The sequence below is a fragment of the Panulirus ornatus genome, chromosome 33 (assembly GCF_036320965.1).
Source record: "Panulirus ornatus isolate Po-2019 chromosome 33, ASM3632096v1, whole genome shotgun sequence".
Lineage (NCBI taxonomy): Eukaryota > Metazoa > Arthropoda > Malacostraca > Decapoda > Palinuridae > Panulirus > Panulirus ornatus.
Genome location: NC_092256.1, coordinates 9523805 through 9549140, shown reverse-complemented (window position 1 = coordinate 9549140; position 25336 = coordinate 9523805). Strand labels below are relative to the sequence as shown.

The 25336-nt window shown below is 39.3% G+C and overlaps 1 protein-coding gene across 3 annotated transcripts in view; it reads right to left on the bottom strand.

Moving 5' to 3' along the window:
• LOC139759437 (uncharacterized) overlaps nucleotides 1-23700 on the bottom strand; it is a 74884-nt gene extending 51184 nt beyond the window's left edge. Inside the window, exons 1-5 of one of the 3 annotated variants that reach the window (XM_071681546.1) lie at nucleotides 23254-23377; nucleotides 19678-19802; nucleotides 18459-19348; nucleotides 10934-11061; nucleotides 6396-6570 (exon numbers count right to left, since the gene is read on the bottom strand). In XM_071681546.1, the coding sequence (XP_071537647.1) occupies nucleotides 6396-6570; nucleotides 10934-11061; nucleotides 18459-19314 (1159 nt within the window). In that variant the 5' untranslated portion in view covers nucleotides 19315-19348; nucleotides 19678-19802; nucleotides 23254-23377. Of the gene's footprint in view, nucleotides 1-6395; nucleotides 6571-10933; nucleotides 11062-18458; nucleotides 19349-19677; nucleotides 19803-23253; nucleotides 23378-23455 lie in introns of those variants that run through there. The other 2 variants (XM_071681547.1, XM_071681548.1) reach the window with 2 other exon arrangements.
• Nucleotides 23701-25336: the final 1636 nt, after the last annotated feature.

The following is a 25336-nucleotide window of genomic DNA, read 5'->3' as shown; positions in this document are numbered from 1 at the left end:
TTGAGCACTCACTCTTATCCCCTTTGCCTTTGTACAATGGCACTATGCACGCATTCCGCCAATCCTCAGGCACCTCACCATGAGTCATACATACATTAAATAACCTTACCAACCAGTCAATAATAATCACCCCCTTTTTTAATAAATTCCACTGCAATACCATCCAAACCTGCTGCCTTGCCGGCTTTCATCTTCCGCAAAGCTTTTACTATCTCTTCTCTGTTTATATATATATATATATATATATATATATATATATATATATATATATATATATATTTTTTTTTTTTTTTTTATACTTTGTCGCTGTCTCCCGCGTTTGCGAGGTAGCGCAAGGAAACAGACGAAAGAAATGGCCCAACCCCCCCCCATACACATGTACATACACACGTCCACACACGCAAATATACATACCTACACAGCTTTCCATGGTTTACCCCGGATGCTTCACATGCCTTGATTCAATCCACTGACAGCACGTCAACCCCTGTATACCACATCACTCCAATTCACTCTATTTCTTGCCCTCCTTTCACCCTCCTGCATGTTCAGGCCCCGATCACACAAAATCCTTTTCACTCCATCTTTCCACCTCCAATTTGGTCTCCCTCTTCTCCTCGTTCTCTCCACCTCCGACACATATATCCTCTTGGTCAATCTTTCCTCACTCATTCTCTCCATGTGCCCAAACCATTTCAAAACACCCTCTTCTGCTCTCTCAACCACGCTCTTTTTATTTCCACACATATATTATTATTATTATTATTATTTTGCTTTGTTGCTGTCTCCCGCGCCTGTGAGGAAGCACAAGGAAACAGACGAAAGAAATGGCCCAACCCACCCCCACACACATGCACACACACACACACACACACACACGTCCACACACGCAAACATACACACCCACACATCCCAACGTACACACATATATACACACACATATACCCACATGCACATGAGTCCACAGGGAAAATGAAACACGATAAGCTCCCAAGTTTCATTTATCATACTTAATCGTTGTCTCTGGCATTAGCGAGGTAGTGCAAGAAAACAGACAAGGAATGGTCCAAACCACCCACGTACACATGTATATACATAATCGCTCATACACGCATATATACATACATATACATTTCAACATATACAGACACATACATACAAAACATGTACATATTCACACTTGCTGCATTCTTCCATGCCCATCGCCACCCTGCTACAAATGAAATTGCATCCCTTCCCCCACACAAGTGTATGTGTGTATCAGTGGATGGGCCATTCTTCGTCCGTTTCCTGGCACTACCTCACTGATGTGGGAAGTGGCGATCAAGTATAATAATAAATTAGCAAAACGTATGTCTTTCTAATTGCTAACATTTTACAATTCCACCCCCTCCCTGACATATGCCTGAGTTCTGTTCTGACCGACCGGTCAGATCTCAAAACAGACGTGTCAGACGCATGTCAGTATGGTATGTAGAATTTGTATATCTGTACAGCATTCTTTTATCCTGCTAAATTTCTATCATGATTATCTCATTTTCTATTAATCAGCTTTATCATAAGATTCTGAAGTTTCTTTTTACCTTTCATTTAAGATTTTTTGGCTAATGTTTCATCATTTCTAATTCTTAATTTATTTTTTTCCATTCATATGTACAGATAGTCGAAAGTCATTTAGATCATCAGTATGGGAGAGCCTGTACATCCAACACAAAAGGCTGCCACAAATTACCAAAGGTCATGTAAAAATTTTTAGCTGAAATTTTCTCCATTCAGCAACACAATGCAAACGTCTTATTTGCAAATAAAACAATCTCATTATACAGATTACCAGTCTGTGGCAGAGGTGTGTGATGTCACCATAACTGTTAAATTTGTTTATAGATGGGATAGTTAGGGAGGGTAAGATTACTTGGAGTGGACATGGCAGTGAGAGGAACTATGAAAACTGAACTGAATCACAGTGTGGGCAAGAAAGATAACATCCTGAGCACCTTGAGTGTGCAAAAGGAAAGATAATTCACTATGAAGGCAAAGATGGGTATATCTGATGATATGGTAGTTCCAAGATGGGTATATTTGATGGGATGGTAGTTCTGACAGTGTTGTATTGATGCAAGGCATGGGCCCTAGATAAACAAGTACAGAAGGTAGTGTTGGATATGAAATGTTTGATGAAAACACGTGATGTAAGCAGGCTTGATCAAATAGGAAATGATAGGGCATCTTCCTATCTAAAAGTACCTACAACGAGATTTTGTCATGATGCCAGGGTTACAGCATTGATTGCATGCATCACCTGACTTGTATGTTCTCAAAGTTTCCCTTGAACCCCTTGTCTTACTTGTTGTACAATGCTACTCCTCTGATACTGTTATCTACTTCAGGTTCATCTGGCATTGTCTTCAACCATCAGTCTAATCTTGTTTTGAATGTTTCTGCATTCACTCATTTCAAATATCTTTGATCACCTGGTATTCCATAATATAATTGTTCTGACTTTCTTGCTGGGCATTCATTTATCTTTGTCTTATGCATTTTTGGTGTTTCCAGGAACTACTCTTGACTTAATGATTCTGTTTTGTACTTGTCTAGTTGCTTTCAGGTTCAGAACATCATTTTTCATTTCCGCTCTTTGTTGCCAGACATATCATATCCTATATCTCTCTCGAACATTTGAGATTGTAAAGCTCTAGTTCTTATAGTCATTCATATCTTCCATTCCATTAATCTTAATTGTGAAATGTTTCTGTATTCTTTATATCTTATTTCAGTCAGTGTTTCACTTGGGACCATATAACAGTATCTGAGTTTACTTTTTACATATACATTAAACATTTATTTCAATATCTGTCTCTTGTTGCAAATGTTCTCAGCAACATTCTACTCATTATCTGGCATGAAAGCACAATCTTTTACATATGTTTGTTGAATGCATAAGCTTTACTGATCTATTAGACTTATCTATTATACTTGATAGTCATTTCCAGCATTAGCAAGGTAATGCCAGGAAACAAGTAAAGAAAGTCCGATCCACACCACATAATGTCCTCAAACAATTAATTTCTACCACATTCACCCTCTGTACAACTCTAACTATACCCCATGCCTCGCAACCATATAATGTTGTTGGAACTACTAGTCCTTCAAACATACCCATTTTTGCTCTCCAAGATAATGTTCTCTCTTTCCACACATTCCTCATTGCTCCCACAACCTTCGCCCCCTACCCTACCCCATGACTCACTTCCACTTCTATGGTTCCATTTGCTTCCAAGTCCACTCCCAGATATCTAAAACACTTCATTTCCTCCAATTTTTCTCCATTCAAACTTACATCCTAATTAACTTGTCCCTCAACCCTACTGAACCTAATATCAACCTTACTTTTCTTAACATTTACTCCCAACCTTCTTTCACACACTCTTCCAAACTCAAGTCACCAGCTTTTGCAGTTTCTCATTTGAATCAGCCATCATTGCTGTGTCATCTGCAAACAACTGAATCTCTTTCCAGGCCCTCTCTTCCCCAACAGATTGCATACTTGCCTTTCTCTCAACTCGTGCATTTACCTTGCTCACTACCCCATCCATACTGATAATAATTCGAAAATCTCTGTAATCTTTACTCATTTCTTTTTCTCTAGGGCCTTTGTATGTAAGCACTGTAATAGCTTAGCTGTCCTATGACTAATATGCTCAAATTTCTCTACATCAAACTCCATTGAGTTCTCATCTACAGATATTATTTAAGGTTTCTTAAAGGTTTATCTTGATCTTCAACACTCTATTACTTTATTTACTCTCATGGAGTGGTTGTAGGCATTCATAAGTGTCTTTTTTTTTTTCTGTTTTACAAATGGGCTAAAGTGTTTTATGTGAAAGTAGATATGCTGTCAACGCCTTGCAGCAGAAGAGTTCTTTTAGGGAGTGAAGGATAAATTTTGATAAGCTTCTTCAAGACTTTCCTTTTTAAAATATGATTCTTGAGTTGCATCTCCTGAGTATGTTTGTGTGTTATTTGTAAGATGGATCAGGAGTGCTTCAAGTGTTGGTGTGATAAGCAGAGATCTTCTTTAAGGTACACCAGAGATAGTTGCTGTGGGTCGTTTGGTTCACTGTGTTGAAAAGGGAGTGCCAGTAATCATTTTGTTTTTCAATTATTTAGTTAGTGATGGCATTAGTCAAAGTTTTGATTTGTTCTCTGATTTATGATGATGGTGAGTAGTTTTGTCTGTGTTGGTTTCTATGTTTTATGTGTAATTTGTAGGGAGAAGTTTAGGTTTTATTTCTCTGCCCCTGTGGTATGTGTTTTTTGTTGGCTAGATTGAAAAAACTGAAGTCTGAGAATGCATGATCTGGGGATTGGAAACCACCTATTCTGAAATTCTGGATCCCTGTTTCCTGTATTGTGTGAAGGCTAGCCAGTCTGCTTTCCTATATCAAGAGTACTTCTTTGTTGGTGGTTGTGTGGGTAAAGTGGAGTGTTATCAGAATGAGCATGATATCAGAGGACAGCTTGTGTAGCATGCTCCAGGTGGTTTCTGAGAGTAATGCTGATGAGCAAAAGGTAGTGTCTGGCAAGGTCAGCTGCTGGAGGTGGTGGGATTCAGGAATCTGGTTGGCCAACTGACATAGGCTGAGAAAGCTGAGACTTTGCAGTTGATCTATGAATAGTTTACCTTAGGAATCTTGGGTATGTGTGTTGAGATAAGCAGAATGGTGGGCACTGAAATCTCCAGAGATAAGTATTGGGTATGATGATCACATTTTGCATTTGGGAAGAATATCTGAAGGGGTAAGTAGAGGAGGAGGTATGTAGGTGTTGCTTATGTAGTAGTTGGCAATGTGAAGTTATATTTTCAAGGACTGTACTTCTAGTGTGTTGTCATAATCTGTGAGCTGCTTTTCAGTGTCACTGGTGTACGAAAATAGCATGGTTTGTCATTAAGCATTATCAGCCCTCTTCCTTAGTCTTTGTTGTCTGTCATCTCTTCTGGTTGCGCATTATACTAAAGAGGAAGGGATGATCTGAACGTGAGCTCTGGTTTCTTGAATGAGGGCTACATGGATGTTATGTATTCTGAATTGGTTGAGTATTTGTGTGTGTTTGTTTCTGATGCCATCTGTAAAGAGTTGCACAAAGTTTAGTTTGTCAATATGGCTCTGTGAAGTATTACAGTTTTTATGAAGAGAGAGGGTGTAAGCATGCTGTGATGTTCATTTTGTTAGGTGTTTGTTCTGGACGTGAGGGGGTTTGTGAGGGGATTTTTGGAGTTGCTGTCTCAGTGGTTGCTTCATTTCCAATGTTTACTGCAGTCTAATGGATGACAGTGATGTTCAGTGGAGGTGATATCAATGAAAGCAGCTGAAGCATCTGATGGAGTTGTGCATTTTGCTGATAGGAAATAGGCAATACTATGGGCATAGGTATACTGGTAGTCAAGGGTACCAGTTAATTTCACCAGCTGGCATTAGTAGCTGGGAGATGATGATATATAAATACTTTCTTACTTCATGCTCCAGGAGCCCCTTCTCTTTACAAGGCTCCTACAATGTTTAGGAAGCATGTAATGCCCACCGGTTGGGACCAAGGGCCACAAAGTAGTGATGAGTACCCCTGTGCAGAGAGTTGCAAGCATCATCATTACAGATAACAGGTAGAATAAATGAAACTTACTGGGTAATAGTGATAATTCAGTGTTCTCACCCAACAGACCATATGAATGTGAGAGTTCTGAGTGTGTTCTTCAAATAATGGGAGTAACTAAGGTAAGTGTAAAAGGGGGAAATGAATTAAAAAATGTGCAAAATTTTATACCACCATTGTATCAAACCAAATCTGGATTATGCCTCACAAGTCTGGTCATGCACTTAAAGAAACAAAGATATGATGGACAAGGTCCAAGGAAGAGCACCCATGATAGTCCCTGATGGATGCATAGTTTTCCACCATGAAGAAATGGAGGGGGGAGAAGGACTTAATAAAATACCAAGTAACTTAACAATGTTGACAGAGAACAGTTCTTTACAAGACACAATACCAATGTAACCAGAAGCCATGACAAAAGGCTGAGCAAAATGACAGATAAAGAATGTAAAGAAACACTTATTCAGTGTAAGGGTACTGGATGACTGGAATAAAGTAACCATGGAGACAGTAAATGCTGACAGTTTATATAGGTTTAGAAGTCTACCTAATGGTACAGAAAATTTAGGAAACAGGACCTCATGAGTGTGGCAATCTCTTCCTGGACTGCACAAAACGGTAATTATAATATGGCATGAAAATGTATCTTATCTTGAGTGGCTAAGAATTCTTCCACTGAAACTTCTATCTTTGTGTTAATGCATATGACAATGACAAAAATGAAAACTTTAAACAACTTTTAGTACCTTCCCAACACTGATAACATCTGGACAGCTGGAGATCTGAGATGGCTGGATCAAAGAGAGTAAATTGTTGTCCTTCATGCTGAAACACTTTGAATACATCAGTAAGATGTGATAGAAGGTCTGGGATTGACTTGAACCCCAACTCTGATATTTCTAACTTTTTGCCAGTTCTCATCTGTCAAAACAAGAACAGAGATTCATAAGGAAATGGGAAAGTGGCTCCCTTGCACAACAGATTGTATTCCTAGAAAAAGTCAGTATGAGCAAATTCAGTACAAGTTGAGCATCCCTAATCCAAAAATCCAAAATCTGAACATTACAAGCAGGAAATTCCACACCTGACCTCACTTGCTCAAGCTGGGATATGATGCTCTGTTGGTGCCAGTTCATTACAATCCTATGTCACTGCCAGACCTACAGGCATTACTGTGCTTTTTGTCTATTCTCTGCTCTGTATGTATGAGTGTAAGAAAACGACTGCTTATCAGCAGCATATAAATTCTGTGTTAGGAAAGAAAATAATGGCAAACAACCACAGATTGTCCACATGGGAGGCTGACATTGGGACACCTTAGCTTTCTGATGGTTCAGAGTTACACAAACTGTGTTTCATGCGCAAAATCATTAAAAACATTGAATACATTACCTTTATGTATATACAAGTGTATGTGGGTGGGTTGGGCCATTCCTCGTCTGTTTCCTTGTGCTACCTCGCTGACACGGGAGATGGCAATTAAGTACAATATATACCTTCAGGCTATGTGTATAAGTTGTATATGAAACATATATGGATTGTATGTTTAAGCTTTGGTCCCATCCCCAAGATATCTCATTATCTATTATTCATCATGACAAATGTGGAAAACAGGATGGTATGTAAACAAACAGGATATAGCTGAGACATACCTCAACATCTCGACCATTCAATGGTCTTCCTCAGGAGATACTGATCCCAACAAGTGATGGTCACCGGGTCGAATGCCTTAGCATGTTGCTCTCTGATTGGATCGCTTGTCCTGCTGCCTCTATCCGTTCACAGTGATCTCTGCTGCCTGATATGACCAGCAAATGAACCCAGACCTTGTCTTAACTTTGTTCTTAATCCCTTCTTCTAGGTAAGCCCTCATACTATCACTAAACACACTCCAGGGCAACTAAAGGCAAGTAACAAACGGTTTAATGACAGTGTGAGAGCTTACCTAGGGGAAGGGATTAAGAACAATGTAAACACTAGGTCTGAGTTCATCTGCTGGTCATGTCTGGCTGAGATCACTGTGAACGGGTAGAGGCAGCAGACAAAGTGATCCAATCAGAAAGCGACGACATGCCAAAGCATCCAATCATCACATGCTGAGGAACACAGGCCCTCTGAAAGCTGGAATCATTATCTCCTGAGGAAGACTGTTAAACAGTTAAAACTTGAGTTCTGTCTCAGTTCTAACCCGTTTGTTTCCATACCACCCTGTTTTCCACATATCTCATTATATATATGCAAATATCTCAAAATCCAAAAAAATCCAAAATGCAAAACACTTCTGGTCCAAGGCGTTCAGGATAAGGGATACTTAACTTATATAAACAATGATAGATTTCTGTAAGAAAAGTTGAGTACATTTCCCAACCAAAGCCAAAGTTCAACATTTGATGAAGATTCTGTACTGTAATAAGTTTTCATGCACACACGTATAAATTTTCAATGACAAAACATCGTGCAGATTAATGAAATAACATTATAAGTGCTTATGTTGTAATCCCAATACATCTGCCACTTTTTGCAACAAACAAAGGCTGACAATAAACAAGTGTAGAAAATTAAAAGTACTATAGAGGGTTGTGTGAGGATAAGGTAGTGTAGGGTGGCATTTCATTTCAATCACTTCTAGCTTTTATTTCATGCGTTTAGCATTCTTAGTTTCTTCATCCATAGAAGCACCTGTAGCACATTATGTGAACGCCATATCACTGACAAAGAAAACAGATCAAATCCACATGCACTGTACAGCTTTATACATTATGCATCACATGGCATCTGGCCACTCTCACTATGATTCATTGTGACACTCACAAGTAAATATTTTTCTAACATATCTCAAAGTCTCATAGTTTTGCATATTCTATTTCATTTTTGCTTATAGTTCATGCCCCCAATCACAGACATCTTGGATGAAAGACATATCAAATAGAACTCTTCAGGTGTTTCCAGACCTGACTGTTAAATGTGGAAATGTAGGAAGACGAGATGATGAGAAAAGGAAAAGAACTCTACAGCTCCACTGTTCAAGAAAAGTGGCTACTCTATCCATCTATCTATATCTCTCACACCTGTTCCAATTGGAACTCTCTTAAGGAGGTGGCAGCATCATAAAAGTCAATCTTCATATGGCTGGTCTAAAAACACAAAACAGAATCTGTGGGAAGCCTTAAAGGCAAGGACACATGCAGATTGTTCACAAAAGCAATGGGCAAAGCAATGTACTTGTTGAGCAAGGAAATGACAGCAAAATCATTCCTACCTAGAAGCACCTATAACAAGTCTTTTAGTTAAACTGGTAGGGTTTGCAAGTAGCACTCCACTTATCCTGACTAGTAAATCAATGTTATTTTTCTCCACCACTGCACACCCCTTATAATTGTCAATCAAAGTTTCATCAACAATCAACCTTAGAGGAAATGGGCATCAGTGATATAGATAGACAGATAGATAGATATATCAACCTCAACCATTTATCTAGTTTTCCTTTGAACGTTTCAGTAGTTGTTCCCGATACATTTCTTATTTCTTCTAATACTGCTTTTTTTTTTCCAGACTCATATATCTATGTCTGGTATCTTTTTGGTATAATCCCAAGATATTGCTCCACACTTGACATTTCATCATTTTCGACTCTGATGTGCTTTTAAATTCATGAAATTCTTAATACCCTCCAACTGCTGTCATGTGCATATCATCTTGCATCTCTCCCTTCTTTGCAGGCTGTACAAACTGAACTCTTTCAATCTTTCATGGTAGTTCTGTTCCAGCACATCAATTTGACTTGTGAAATGCTTCTGAATTCTCTCTAGCTTGTTTATCTTCATTTGTCAGACTGGTCAGGGTCAGCAATAGAATCCTGGCACTAAAACATAGGTCTACACAAATGATCCTTGCCTCATTCTCCCCTCCTGGTTTGGCAGTACACTTACAACTTAAACAACTTAACTATAGAATGTACATAATAAATGATTTACAAATCTACAAATTTCACTCTTCAAGTGGAGCTTAATATAAAGACACAAATAACAGAACTGCAAATCACATATCCCTAACTACTCAGTCCCTTAAAGGCATTATAAAATTGGCCTTACAGTCGTAGGTCATACTACAAAGTCAAAGGAACGTTTTATTGGGCTTACAAAGAATGAAGTCATATTAAAACACTACAGCCTTACACAGCCCTTACAACTAGGAACCTTACACTACATAATACTGGCATACTTCTAGAGGTTAATGAAGATGCATAAGCTACACACTCCCATTTGGAAAACATAATTCTGGTCAAAAGACTGACTGTTATGAAACTTCTATTGTCATTTCCAACCAACAGATCTCATCAATAAGCTTGAAAACACTATTTGGATGCCCTTACTTCTATTGCATGGGAATAATCTGAGGACACACCCTACTGGCCAGCTTTTTCTGTACGTGTTTTCATCCATAACAAGTGCTATATCATCATCCGGATGTTTCTTTTAGGTTCCAACCATTGCAATTGCAAGGCAGATGATACTCCCAAACCCAACATTTCTGAAACCATTCCACAACATACTGGGCATGTCTCCAATGCCTCCCGTACAAATCCTTTCGGTTAAACTCCTCTACTGCTGCATTACGACTCTGACACTGGAAAAGCAAATGCTTAAAAGTGAGTACTTCTTGATCTACTGGATCATATGATAAAAAGCTCAATGGCCTCAGCTTCAAAAAACACATCAAGACACTCATCATCTAAAACCTGATCCTTCAAAATAACATTTAAAACTTTTAAAACTGTCCAAATCTGTCTTTCTCAGACTCCTAGCACATGTGAAGTAGATGATGGGTTAAATTTCCTATCAACCAACCTTAAAAGAGGATGTTCCTAAGTTTTGACTCAAAGGCTCAGATTGGGGTGTCTAAATGTGTGTGGATGTAACCAAGATGAGAAAAAAGGAGAGATAGGTAGTATGTTTGAGGAAAGGAACCTGGATGTTTTGGCTCTGTCAAGAGGGGAATTTTTTTGACTAGTCAAGAATGGTAACCTCTTCTACTTTGGAAATATATTTTCATTTCTTCTTAATTCACATATACCAGCTTCCACTAGAAATGTATACTACTGTGTAATTGGGGACCATCGGTACTCGCAGAAAAATCAAATTTACATAGGAAAATATTCACTTAAACAAATGAATGTGTGATGAGATTACAGTAAAAGAATTTCAATGTGGAAAACACTGACATACATCTGCAAATAATCAAAATATGGAATACACAGAACGAAAACTGTACCGTAATATATTACCTCATATTCTGAAATAAGATGATCAAGCATAATGCCTCCTTGATGTTCTTTCAAGACACTTTGGAAGGTGGCGATGACTGTATCAAGATGTTTGGATGTTCTCTTAACCAAATTTGCTTCATCTTTGTCTTGTAAAAAAGAGAAAATCAATTCAGTAATGTACAGCACTACAAGTAACAACTGCTTCAGTATTCTAATCTAAATGCAATGATGCTCAAAATCAGACATTTTTGGACAGCCAGATCTAGTAATCAGACTTCCAAAAACCTAATACATGACATAATTCATCCTCCCTTCACACTACGGGTAACCATGAAAATGTTATCTATAAAACATTCAAAAACTTTAACAGTTTTCATAAACTGTCTTAGAAGAGGTCATCTTTGCATCAAGAGCATGTGAAGACATGGATTCGAGTCCAGGAGGGAAAAGATGGTTGTACAGTAAGTCCAAGAGTGCTGTATGGATGTGAATCCCTGAACCATAAAATAAAAAAAAAAAAAAAAGGGGAGGGGGCAGGGACCTTTCCAACTATCCACCACATTATTTGACCAGTATTTTTTTACACCCTTCCAAATCAACCTCTTTCTCTGCTTCTGATCATAGCCTCTGGTAACTCTGATTGTATAACTTGTGAAGAACTGTTATCTGTCAACTTCATCCAATTGATTAAAGAACTTTTACACATTCATCAGGTTATCTTCTCTCCCTTCTTGCCCCAAGGCCATGTAGGCCAACTTTTCATTGTAGATAATCTCAATTAATTCTGGTATCATCTTGTATGCTCTTCTATGAACCTTCTCGATCATATCTTTGTGTTCCTTTCAGTGCAGTGACCAGACCTGAGAGGCACTTTCCAGCTTCCATCTAATATATACTATGAGCAGCTTACCAAACATTTTCTTATCCATACACAGTACTTGAATGCAATCTCAGTATCTGCCTGGAGACAGTTTACTTCTTTCACAGGTCTCCTGATGTGAAACTCTGGCATCAGATTAGGTACAGCAATGACCTCTGGACCTATTACATACATTGATTCCTGTAGTTTACTTACACTAATCAGTATTCGTACCAGGGCCTTCTTTTACTGTGTCCCATCCCCATTACCTTGCACTTACTTGGACTGGATCTCATCATCCATTTATCTGAATAACTTTAGGGTTTGTTCAGGTCAACTTGTAAGATAATGCAATTGTTTTCATTCCTCATTCCTATCAAGACCTTGGCATCATCTGTAAATATGTGTAGATATGAGTCTGGTTCAAATGGTAGGCCCAAGAACAAGCCCTGTAACATTCCTTCTGTAACCTCAACTCATATTGAGAATGTGCCTTTTACAGGGTCCTTTATTCACCCATCATATAGGCAATCCCCAATCAAAAAAAAGGAGTTTATCCCATATTCCCTACTGCAGCTCTAGCATTCTAATCAATCTTTGATGGGGGTATAGTGTAAAAGGCTTTCCAGTAGTCTCCGATTACACAGTCAACCAATCCATTTCTTTTGTCTAAGACTTAGCTCACCATGTCACAGAAGTTTAACAGGTTCATGGGGCAGGGCCTCCTTTCTTTGAAGCTGTCTTGTCTCCAACTTTAAGAAGTTCTTGTTTGTAGGTAATCAATCATTTAATCTCAGATTATCTTATCCAATGATTTTCAAACAACATTCATCAATGAAGCTGGCCAGTGGTTCACTGCAATTTCCATCTCCTTTCTCAAAGATAAGCACAACATTTGCCTTCCTCCACATTTTTGGAACTACCCGTTCTACTGACCTATTGAAAAGTATTTCATGAATGAGTGCCTTAGTGCATCAGACTTCGTCAGGTCCAAATGCCTTGCAAGGGTCAAGTTGTTTGAAAAGCCTGAGTACTTAATTTCTGCTAATATTCATACTTCCTATTTTGTCTTTCCCTAATACCTTTCTAATACTGGTTAGTATATCCTCTATGAACACATAAATTCCCTTCCAGCCACTTAGCATAATCAAAAGAAAACACAGAAATACTCAACCAGCTCTGGGAACTCAACATCCAATAGCCCTCCTCAAAGAAGTCACACTCACATCCAAATCCACCCAAACAGCATTCTAAAACTGCAAAACTCTAGGAAACGACAGAGAAAAGGGAAAAGGAGAAGGATTCATAACACTCATTCACCAAATGATACCACTCTCAAACAACACTAACACTTCAAAACTGCTCATAATAAAAACACCCTAGAAATACAATACATAAAAACAACTTCACAGTTCAACAAATATATACCTTCTACATCCACATGCCCCTCAAGATTTATACTCCCCAGGTGCAAAACTTGACCAGCATATACAACACCTGTTTCTGTGAACATTTCAATGATCACCATTCCACTTGGCTCCACACACACATAAGATCCCCAAGGTGAATCGGATTCATATCCCAACGGCAATCTTTTAATATCCTCAACCCATGCAACAAATTGACCAGACTCCCGGTCCACCCACCTCCAGCAGCCACCATTGCCAGACATCACATGCTCACCATAACTACATCAGAACCACCTGCAGCATGCTACATTAATTGTCCTCTTGTCACTTTCTGATCCTGATACCACTTCATTTGGCCCATTAAATTCACACAACCACTAGAAAGACATAAGGAGGTGTCACAAGCTGTATTTTTATGAGTTTTCTTGGGAACTCATTTTGCAGGAAAGTGTTCTCTTTGGCATGGCTGAAGGGTGACTAACTGTGGGGAGATATTATCATTTGTCAGCGTAAGGAAAGATTGGAATCGCGAAGTATGCATGAGTAGGTATATATGCAAATATGAATAAGGCTGTGCAAAGTATGGATAAAATGATGCATTTCTGAAGAAACATGAACGACTGCATAAATGGGTTTGAAACAGGAGAAAGGTGGATGTAATGGGTGATACGAATGTGAAGTGGGATGTGATGATTTTAGCATGATAGCTGGTAAATGGGGAGTGCCTGGAGTAAATGAGAATGGAACTTATCTTGTGGATGTCTGTGCTGAGAGGGGTTTATTCCAAGGTTGCAAACATGGATGATCAACAGACATATGTGGATGAAAAATGATGGAAGAAAAGAAGAAAAGGATTTCAGTAGCACAAGTATTCTTTAGAAATTCTAATAATTTTGCAGTTCTTGTAGAGGTGAGGATCAGGGAGTAGTGGAGGTATGATGTAAGGAAGAATGAAGAGGTTAAGTGTTAGCAAGCTAGATTAATCAGAAAGAATGCAAGGAAGAGTATGAAAGGATGAAAGAAAGAATTGAAGAAAGTGCAATAAATGCAGGGATGCAATCATGTGTGAATGGGAGTTTAAAATGTTCAGAGAAAGACTGTTAAAGACTGCTGAATTAGTTGATGGATAAAGGGTTGTGAGACATAGGAATAAAAGATGAAATACATGGCAGATGGATGATATTAGATAAGCTGCAGAAGAGAAGAAAAAGGCATATGGCATATTGCTTAAAACGAATGTGACAGGGGAAGTTCAACAAAAAAGTTCAGCAAAGGAACAGACAAAAATATGAGTAAGTGGAATGTTAAGAAGCTGATACAAGAAAGAGCAGATAACAATTTAGGAAGAAAGTTGAGTAAAAAATTTAAGGAAAACAAGAAACTGTACTGAAGGGAGGTGAAAAAGGAAAAAGGTGGATGTAAGAGTGGAAATGTAAATGTGAAAAGTAAGGAAGGCTAGTCGCTGAATCAAAAGCAGAAAGTGAAACAAAGACTGAATGAGTATTTTGAAGAACTGATGAATGTGGGAGGATGTGAGGTATTAGCTTTTACATACATTGTGGTCTGCAGGATGGAAGAGAAAGGATACATGTGCAGGAGCCTATAGCAAGAAGGGAAATATAATGGGCAATAATGTGGCTGAAGGTAGGAAAGGCACCTGTAGTGGATTGCATTATAAATGAAATGTTGAAGTATGGAGGAGAAAGTATGAAACAGAGGGTACATTTGATATGAAATTTAGCATGGGAACAGAAGGTTATGCCTGAGGAAAAGGTATTATAGATGTACGTACCAAATATAAGGGAACAACTCTTTAAGTACACCGGAAAAAGTGTACATAGGAATCTTGATTGATAGTGATGGAAGTGACTGAATGCAAAATAAGTGAGGAGCAAGGGGGGTTTTAGGAAAGGTAGGGGAAGTGTTTATCATAGTTTTGCACTCAGAATGACTGGAAAAGTACAGAGAGAAAGGTAAGATGCTGTATGCAGCATTTATGGATCCAAAGAAAGCATATGACAAAGTTGAGTAGAGTGCTTTATTGGTTGTGCTGAGGGTATGTGGGTCATGAGAACAACTGCTCAATGGTGAGAAAGTCTTCTATACATGAGCTCTTGCATATGTATAAGAGTTTCATGAAAGTTTCAGTATACATGTGGGTAAAAGGTAGGGCTTAGTGATGTCACTATGGCTTTAAAATATAATTTTTTTTCATTCATACATACTTGCCATTTTCTGATTTAGCAAGGTAACATCAAGAACAGAGAATCAAGCCTTTGAGGGAAAATCCTCACTTGACCCCCTTCTCTGTTCCTTCCTTTGAAAAAGTAAAAACTGGAGGGGAGGATTTCCAGCACCTATTCCCTTCCTTTATAATAGGCTTCTATGACATGCAGGGAATAAATGGGAAGTAATCTTTCTCCCCTATCCCAAGGGATATATATCATTATTATTATTATTTTAATGACTATACTTATTTGCTGTTTCCCATAAGCGAGACAGCACCAGGAAACAGATGAAGAATGACCCATCCCCTCATATACACTTAAACGCCCATACATGCACATATACATATACATTATTTTTCATTTTCATCATACTTAATTGCTGTTTCCCACGTCAGCAAGGAAGCACCAGGAAACAGATGAAGAAAGGCCCATTCACTCATATACACATATATATACATAAACACCCATACACACACATATAAATACATATATATATTTATCATTATTATTTTGCTTTGTCGCTGTCTCCCGCATTTGCGAGGTAGCGCAAGGAAACAGACAAAAGAAATGGCCCAACCCATCCCCATACACATGTATAAACATACACTTCCACACACGCAAATATACATACCTATACATCTCAATGTGCACATATATATACACACACAGACATATACATATATACACATATACATAATTCCTACTGTCTGCCTTTAGTTATTCCCATCGCCACCTCGCCACACACGGAATAACATCCCCCTCCCCCCTCATGTGTACGAGGTAGCACTAGGAAAAGACAACAAAGGCCACATTCGTTCACACTCAGTCTCTAGCTGTCATGTAATAATGCCCGAAACCACAGCTTCCTTTCCACATTCAGGCCCCACACAACTTTCCATGGTTTACCCCAGACGCTTCATATGCTCTGATTCAATCCATTGACAGCACGTCGACCCTGGTATACCACATTGATCCAATTCACTCTATTCCTTGCCCGCCTTTCACCCTCCTACATGTTCAGGCCCCGATCACTCATAATCTTTTTCACTCCATCTTTCCACCTCCAATTTGGTCTCCCACTTCTCATCGTTCCCTCCACCTCCAACACATATATCCTCTTGGTCAATCTTTCCTCACTCATTCTCTCCATGTGCCCAAACCATTTCAAAACACCCTCTTCTGCTCTCTCAATCACGCTCTTTTTATTTCCACACATCTCTCTTACCCTTACATTAATTACTCAATCAAACCACCTCACACCACATATTGTCCTCAAACATCTCATTTCCAGCACATTCACCCTCCTGCGCACAACTCTCTCCATAGCCCACGACTTGCAACCATACAACATTGTTGGAACCACTATTCCTTCAAACATACCCATTTTTGCTTTCCGAGATAATGTTCTCGACTTTCACACATTCTTCAAGGCTCCCAGGATTTTTGCCCCCTCCCCCACCCTATGATTCACTTCCGCTTCCATGGTTCCATCCACTGCCAGATCCACTCCCAGATATCTTAAACACTTTACTTCCTCCAGTTTTTCTCCATTCAAACTTACCTCCCACTTGACTTGACCCTCAACCCTACTGTACCTAATAACCTTGCTCTTATTCACATTTACTCTTAACTTTCTTCTTTCACACACATTACCAAACTCAGTCACCAGCTTCTGCAGTTTCTCACATGAATCAGCCACCAGCACTGTATCATCAGCGAACAACAACTGACTCACTTCCCAAGCTCTCTCATCAACAACAGACTGCATACTTGCCCCTCTTTCCAAAACTCTTGCATTCACCTCCCTATCAACCCCATCCATAAACAAATTAAACAACCATGGAGACATCACACACCCCTGCTGCAAACCTACATTCACTGAGAACCAATCACTTTCCTCTCTTCCTACACGTACTCATGCCTTACATCCTCGATAAAAACTTTTCACTGCTTCTAACAACTTGCCTCCCACACCATATATTCTTAGTACCTTCCACAGAGCATATATATATACACAGACATATACATATATACACATGTACATTTTCATACTTGTTTTCCTTCATCATTCCTGTTGCTACCTTGCTCCATAGGAAACAGCATCGCTACCCCCTGCTTTAGCGAGGTAGAGCCAGGAAAACACCCACAAAAAAAAAGGCCACATTCGTTCACACTCAGTCTCTAGCTGTAATGTGCAATGCACTGAAACCACAGCTCCCCATCCAAATCTAGGACCCACAGACCTTTCCCTGATTTACCCCAGACGCTTCACATGCCCTGGTTCAGTCCACTGACAGCATGTCGACCCCAGTATACCACACTGTTCCAATTCACTATTCTTTGCATGACTCTCACCCTCCTGTACTTGAGAGGAGCATGTGGTGTGCCTAAATGGAATGAAGAAAGAAATGAGGGGTGAATCAGAGATTTGGTATGGTAAGGAATGCAAAGGGAATGCACTATGGAGTGGTAAAATGGGTGAAATGTAATACTTTGAGGTGGTTTGGGTGTGGAAAGAATGCAAGGTTTACAAGGAAAGAGTATCACAGTATGACTGAAAAGGTTAATTTGAGAGGAAGACCAACTGTGAAATGGGGAAATAAAGTGAAAGTGTACTGGAGGGAGAGAACTGGTGGAAGAATGTGTGTTGTGTTTGCCAGGGTAGAATGTAAGGACAGAGATAGGTGGAGACTCTTTTGCCATGGCCATCCCCTTGACGGGAGTTCCCAGAGGGAAGAGGCACCAGAGATATATATAGATAGATGCACACATACAGTCAACTCAGCATCTACCCAGGTCTAACAAGCAGTGTAAAACACAATGTGGAGATCTATGTCCAGAAGAGTTGCTCATCTCAAACAGATGTACCTCTGGAGGAGTGATGGGGGTTAAAGATGACTGTCAATACATAGGACCTGCATAAGAAACACGTCAAAAATAATATTCATAACATGATGATACTCTTGGACCATACAACAATTTAGCAAGTGGTAAAAGAAATATGAGAAAAATCTACATAAAGGCAGACAGCTCAATATTATTCTCACCTGCTTTTGGCAGTAACAAAACCTGGTTCTCAGATTCATCATACTTCAGGGAGACAATGTGTGATATTCCCTGAAGAAGGTCTATAACATCAGAATATCCATAATCCAAGGGTATCAAACAACTTCCAAACTTATGCATGCAACTCGAGCAGAATTTTTCTACACAGATCCCGCCTACATTCTCATTAAGAAGACACTTGATGTTCTTTTCAACTTGGAAGGGCAAACGGGGGCAACTATGCACTTGCACTTTCTTCCCATCACTTTTGGCACAAACTCTTTTATCTTTATTTGCAATGGTATAAAGTGTGTCATTCCTTGCACTTACTACCTTTCCACTTCTATCTATTTTCTTTACCCTTTCAATCTCTCTACGATAGGTGTTCTCTGCACTACTGCAAACACTACTATCAGGAAAGTTTGTATCTCTTTTTAACATACGTATGGTAGAACCTTTAGATTTCAAGTTTCTGGCATTTGCAGTTTCCTCCTGACTGCTGTCAATTTCATACTTGCCATTACCAGTTTTTTGTTGGTTATAAACCGCCTCACACTGGACAACATTAGTTACCTTTTGCCAGACTGTGGTCTTGCATGTAACAACTTCAGCTTCCTGTTGACAGTCTAGAGTATCACACTTAAAGTTTAAAGTTTTCTGTACACTGTCAGCAGATTCACATGTGAAATCTACAGTTTTCTGATGGCTACCTACAGTTTCACACCTGCCACTACTCTTCTGAAAAGTCAGTTCATTTATTGTCAGTAAACTTTGTGGCAAATGAGGTTTATATGGTTGCACTGGAAGCCTAGATATCACCAACTCTTGTTTCTTGGACCTACTCCTTTTCCTTCCCATTATGCCTTTTTATCTTTCATATATACAAACAGATCTAGAAGAGAAAGAAGTCTACATTATCAAAACAAATACCAAACAAAAAATGTTATTAGCAAAATCAAACATTGATTCAGATAAACTCAGTGCAAAACTACATCCATCCCACATACAACAATGTCTTGCACTTGCTATGCTTTAAAATTAGGGAACAGTTTCTCATAATATCCCACAACAAAAACCCTCATTCTTATAACAGTTGAAAAGAATTTAAATGTCTCAAATATTTTCTCCTTTAATAAAGAAATATTTCAAGATATCTTTTATTCATCATGTATTTTGTGATGACATTACATGACATTACAATACCATCATTACAATTCATACCTCACCAACGAGCAGTTAGTTGATAAACATAACCACACTTCAGTCTAGTCAATCTTGCCACTCTTTGTCTGTGCTTTTAACCATTATTTCCAGCCTCCAAAGTTCATGTAACCATCTTAGTATGTCTGCCGGGAATACTAAGAGTACTATGAGGAGTATAAGATGTAATGCCATCACTTTAAATGTTAAAGTTGCTCTGGAAGTTTAATGGCGACATGAAAGTCATAGCTCCAGCCAAGTACATGGGTTTCACTACCATAAGTGTGGCCAATATTAAGCAAAATAAAGATACAATATGGTTACTTTTTGTCTGGCACTCCATTAACCACTTAGTTAGCATATAAGAAATAAAGTGATGGAAAATACGAAAAACAAATCAAGCCTCTGGAGTAAGTAGTAAAGACACCTACCAGGGAGGTATATTACCAGTACTACCCATCTGGATATTGGTAGGGTTAGTGATGGCTGCATGGTAAGCCACTTCAGTGGTTGTGAAGTTGCATCCTTTGACCCACGTAGCTGTCTTTTCATTCTGCCTCACCCACACATGGACTGCTGCTATTCTGTTCACAAACATGCAATCTCTCCTTATCACAAATAAGCCCTGACAACACTTGTCTCACATAGCTCATTCTTTGCAACTCTATATGTTCGTGCAGCAAGCGCTTTGCATTAGCCCTGCCTTTGGCAAAATGGTAGGAGCAACAGACAGAAGTAGCAAGTAGGAACATTAGACAGGAGCTCTAAGTAAAAACATATGGCAGAAGTAGTAGGTAGGAGCATTAGCTGCATGCATTAAGTACAAGTACTCAGTAGATACATTAAGTAGGAACCTCAGCAACTACTGTGCTAAAATTGCCCTATGCCAGTGGCCCGTTATGGGTGAGGCATTAAGGGCTAAGAAACAGCAGTGTAGTTCAATAGTTATGGAGACTCTTTTGTTGTGGTCATCCTCTTTAGGGAGTCCCCAAAGGGAACAGGCATCAGAGATATAAATAAAAAGATACATAGATCAAGTCTCTGGGATGAAGACCACAATCAAAGGAACATGCTAACTACAATTATTAAAGAGAGGGACAAATTAAATAATGACTAAAGAATGAACTAAATGAAACACCTCACGTGGAACCTTTAGGCACAAGATGTGTCTAAGAGGTTTAAAGTGTCACAGTTTGCATATCTCTATCTACGACTGGCGAAGCTGCTAGTGCTGACACAGATGCAACACGAGTATCTAAAGCCAACTGTAGAGGAGGGTTTGTAGTTTTAACATCATTTACTTCTTGTACAGTTCTGCAATACTCTGTCATAGGGGGATCCTACCAGACTGTAATAATACATTAGGTGCACCATTTGTTGGCAATGTACTATCAGCTCCTCAGTACCTGAGTTAGGTACACAATGGTATCCTAAGTATTTGAATACAACTACTGAGGAAGGTTTGTAGTTTTACCGACACCATCTACATCTCAATACAGTATTGCAATGATCTCCACCAAAAGAGATCCTGCCAGACTGTAATAATTCATTAGGTGCACAGATGAGATGAATTACCAGCTCCTTATCTGTACATGAGATAGGTGCTAAATACAGTACTATATTCATAAAAAATCACAGCCAATCCCAAATAGCCAACCCAGCTTACATGGCACAGGCATTTCACAACAGCATTACTCATTAATCAAAGATAGTTTCGATACACACCTATATTGATAAATTACAATTCATCATAATATGTATGTAGGCCCAGAAGTTCAGAATCAAAATTACATCCCAATAATGACCAAAAATAAGAAGGGCTAAACTGACTAAGGATCCACTGACTAACACAAGTGTCACTGGTTACATCTTTATCAGACACCTAAAAGTAGAATTCAAAATCCACTTAGTGAAGCCCCATGATCAAAATCAAGTTTTATATTACACTTGTCTCTTAAATCATCCATTTCCACAGCATGTCCTGTGGAGTTCACCAGTATTTCCCAATCCAACTTTTAACATATGCTTGCAATGGTTGAGCAAATCAGAAAATATCAGCAATTATTCACTTAGTTTGAGTCACTTATACCACAATTAAAAGTGGTAAAAAAAAGTAAAAAAGTGGTAAATATTTCCAAACTTTCACCTTGTAAGGAAAGCCTACCAGGTTCATTTTGATAAATTGCTTACCTATCTCTCAATATGGCCTGAATTACTACACTACACATGTACATAATAGTACATAATTGTACAAAACTTACATCAGCATTGCTCAGTCTGAGGTATTTCACTATCTATTCCCTGTTTGGCACTGTATCACATACACTGTATATCGTTGACAGAGAATGACAATAAAGCAGGAAACATTATCGGCATAATAACTGGGCTTACCTCTGTTAAATTCATTTGAGCTTTATAAACCTGTGAAATGGGTCTATATAAAAAAAAAGGGGAAACGGGATTAAGCTCCCTCTAAGTCTTGCCCAGAAAAAACTACTAAATACCATAGTTCAAATACAGAGTAAACCTTTGCAAACCAAGCAACATGTAACTAGGGGGTACAACACGTATCCCGTGGACGGGATTAGGGCTTGGACGGGATTAAGGTTGGGACGGGATTAGGGCTGGGACGGGATTAGAGCCGGGACAGGATTAGGGCTGGGACGGGATTAGGGCTGGGACAGGATTAGGGCTGGGACGGGATTAGGGCTGGGAAGGGATTAAGGCTGGGATAGGATTAGGGCTGAGATGGGATTAAGGCTGGGACGGGATTAAGGCTGGGAAGGGATTAAGGCTGGGAAGGATTAAGGCCGGGACGGGATTAGAGCTGGGACGGGATTAAGGCTGGGACGGGATTCGGGCTGGGACGGGATTAGGGCTGGAAAGGGATTAAGACTGGGACGGGATTAAGGCTGAGACGAGATTAGGGCTTGAGCAGCAGCAGCAGCAGCAACACGTAGATAATGTACGGGACTACAACTGGTGTCCCAACAAGTCTCTATTGACCAGGAACAAGGCAGGTGCTGTAACAAGCAGCCACTGTACGGGAAGTGTGTAGGGATGCACTTAGGCAATCAAATGTGTAGGGATGCACTTAGAAAGGCAATCAAATGTGTAGGGATGCACTTAGAAAGGCAATCAAATGTGTAGGGATGCACTTAGATAGGCAATCAAATGTGACCTGTAATGTCAAGTAGAGGGAGTACCACAGGGTCTGCTGCTACACAAGCCAGTGACACAGGTCAAGGTTGGAGCAGCGACATGGTTCACCAACTTGCCTGTCCTTGTCGTTCTTTATACCGCCAGCTGATAACTTTCCTCAAAACACATTTCTTTCCTATGAAGTACAAACGATGTAATTGCTCCAATTCACAAATTTGACAAGCATAAATTCGATGAGTATCTAGCAATTTGCCTTCACAAATGTCACAAAGTGTGCAACTATAATTTTTTTTTTTCCTCGAACTATCTAAAATATTCCAAAATGTCCACATATTATAATCAGTATAGTCTAACAATCAGCATAATCTACCTATACATAAATATCAATAAATGAACGTGGGGATTTTTAGGTAAATTTCGAGCAGACATTCTTACCGTTTGTTGTTGAGACCACGTGGAGCCTGTGGTCGCTTGAACCATCTTTTCTCTACATTTTAACATATACTGAAAATCCAATTTACTGCCTTTTCCTTCACGGAATCCTCCATAAGAAAAAGCTGTAACGTATCCACAAGCACCATCACCATATTTTACGAAAGCACAGCTAAGATAAGAATAATATACCGCTGATACTTACATGTTTGCCACGATTCTTGGCCTCCTTAGCAAAGTTCCGCAGGAAATGTGTCAAATCCAGAGTATTCCACTGGGGAACTTGATCACCAAGTGAATCAAACTATTGTTGCAGCTTTTTAAAAAAAAGAATGAGCCAAAGGGCATCTCTTTGCTACTAAATTCAAGAGTGAATAAACGCATCTCTTTACTGATAAATTCAACAGAGAATAAACGCTTTTACTATCATCTTGCTCCCATTTATTTCCTACTGTACAATTTCACAACGACAATGATTGAACCATGCGATAACATAATGCTGGGCATATCTATATCCTCCAATTATACTAAGAAACCCCACAATAATGATACATCGCAAAACCTGTTTCCAAATAAATGGAGGTGTTCTCTACGCACTGCCATTTTCTTTCGTTTGAGTACCTATTCCATATCTAAAGGAGCCTAATACAGTATGGAGTACTTCACGGATATCTAAGTTAACTCTTCCACGTCAAAAGATTTCTTTTTTTTATTCTTTGCCATTAACTTTTTTTTTTCAACCATCATCCGTCACCATTTAGCTTCTTTTACGGTTTCACAAAGCTGACTGCTTGTGTTCTAATATTTTGACGAAGTAAGAAGACTGGCTGCTGCTTCCCATATCTGCTGAGACCAGCTACTCAAGAACTGACTAAGTGAGCGTTGGCTGAGAACAACGGTACTACAGTTCTATACAAGTCAACATAATAGAAGGCTTCCCCCCCTACCCTCCTTTTCAAAGTGGGGGCTTTAGCCCCCCGTCATTGCTTTTGGTCAAACTTTCAGTCTCATTCTCTCCATATGTCCAAGCCATTTTAACACATCCGTTCTCCCAACCACGCATCAGCTTCCTCAACCACACTCTTTTTATTTCCACACATCTCTCTTACCCATTCATCCTTCAGTCGATTAAACTCCCTCACACCAGATATTGTTCTCAAGCATTTCAATACCTACACATCCACCTTCCTCTGTACAGCCTTATCTACAGCTCATGCCTTTCTTCCTTATAATAATGATGGGACTACTATTCCTTCAAACATACCCATATTTGTCCTCCCAGATAACGTTATCTCACAACTCATTCCCCAGTGTTCCTAGAACATTTGCCCCCTCCCTCACCCTATGACTCACTTTTGCTTCCATGGTTCCATTCCCGACCAGTCCTCTCCCAAATATCTAAAATACTCCACTTCCAATTTTCCTCCATTCAAACTCACACTCCTTGTCTCTCAACCCTGCTGAACCTACTAACTTTCTCCTTGCACAACTTTTCCAAACTCAGTCACCAACTAATAATGCAGTTTCTCACTCGAATCTGCCACCAGTGCTGTATCATTAACAAACAGCTACTGACTCACTTCCCAGGCCTTCTTATCCCCCACAAACAGCTCACTCTTTCATCTGTCCAAGACTCGCATTTATCTGCCTCATTACCCGATTCATAAACAAATTGAACAATCTTGGTTACATTACACACTCCCTGCTGCAGAGCAGCTTTCACTTGGAACCATTTACTCTCCTCCCTTCAATCACCCTACACCCTTGATAAAACCTTCTCACTGTTATTAGTAGCTTTTCTACTGCATGGTATATTCTTCAGACCTTCCGCATAGCATATCTATCAACCCTATCACAAGCTTTCCCCAGATCCATAAATGCCACATACAAATCCATGTTTTTCTAAATCTTTCTGACATATTTTTAAAAGTAAACACCCGATCCACACATCCTCTACCACTTATAGAACCTCACTTGCCAATTTGATGCTCTGTACATGTTTTCACCCTTTCAGTCAATACCCTCGCATACAATTTACCAGATAAACTTATACCCCTGTAGTTTGAACACTCCCCTTTGCCTTTAT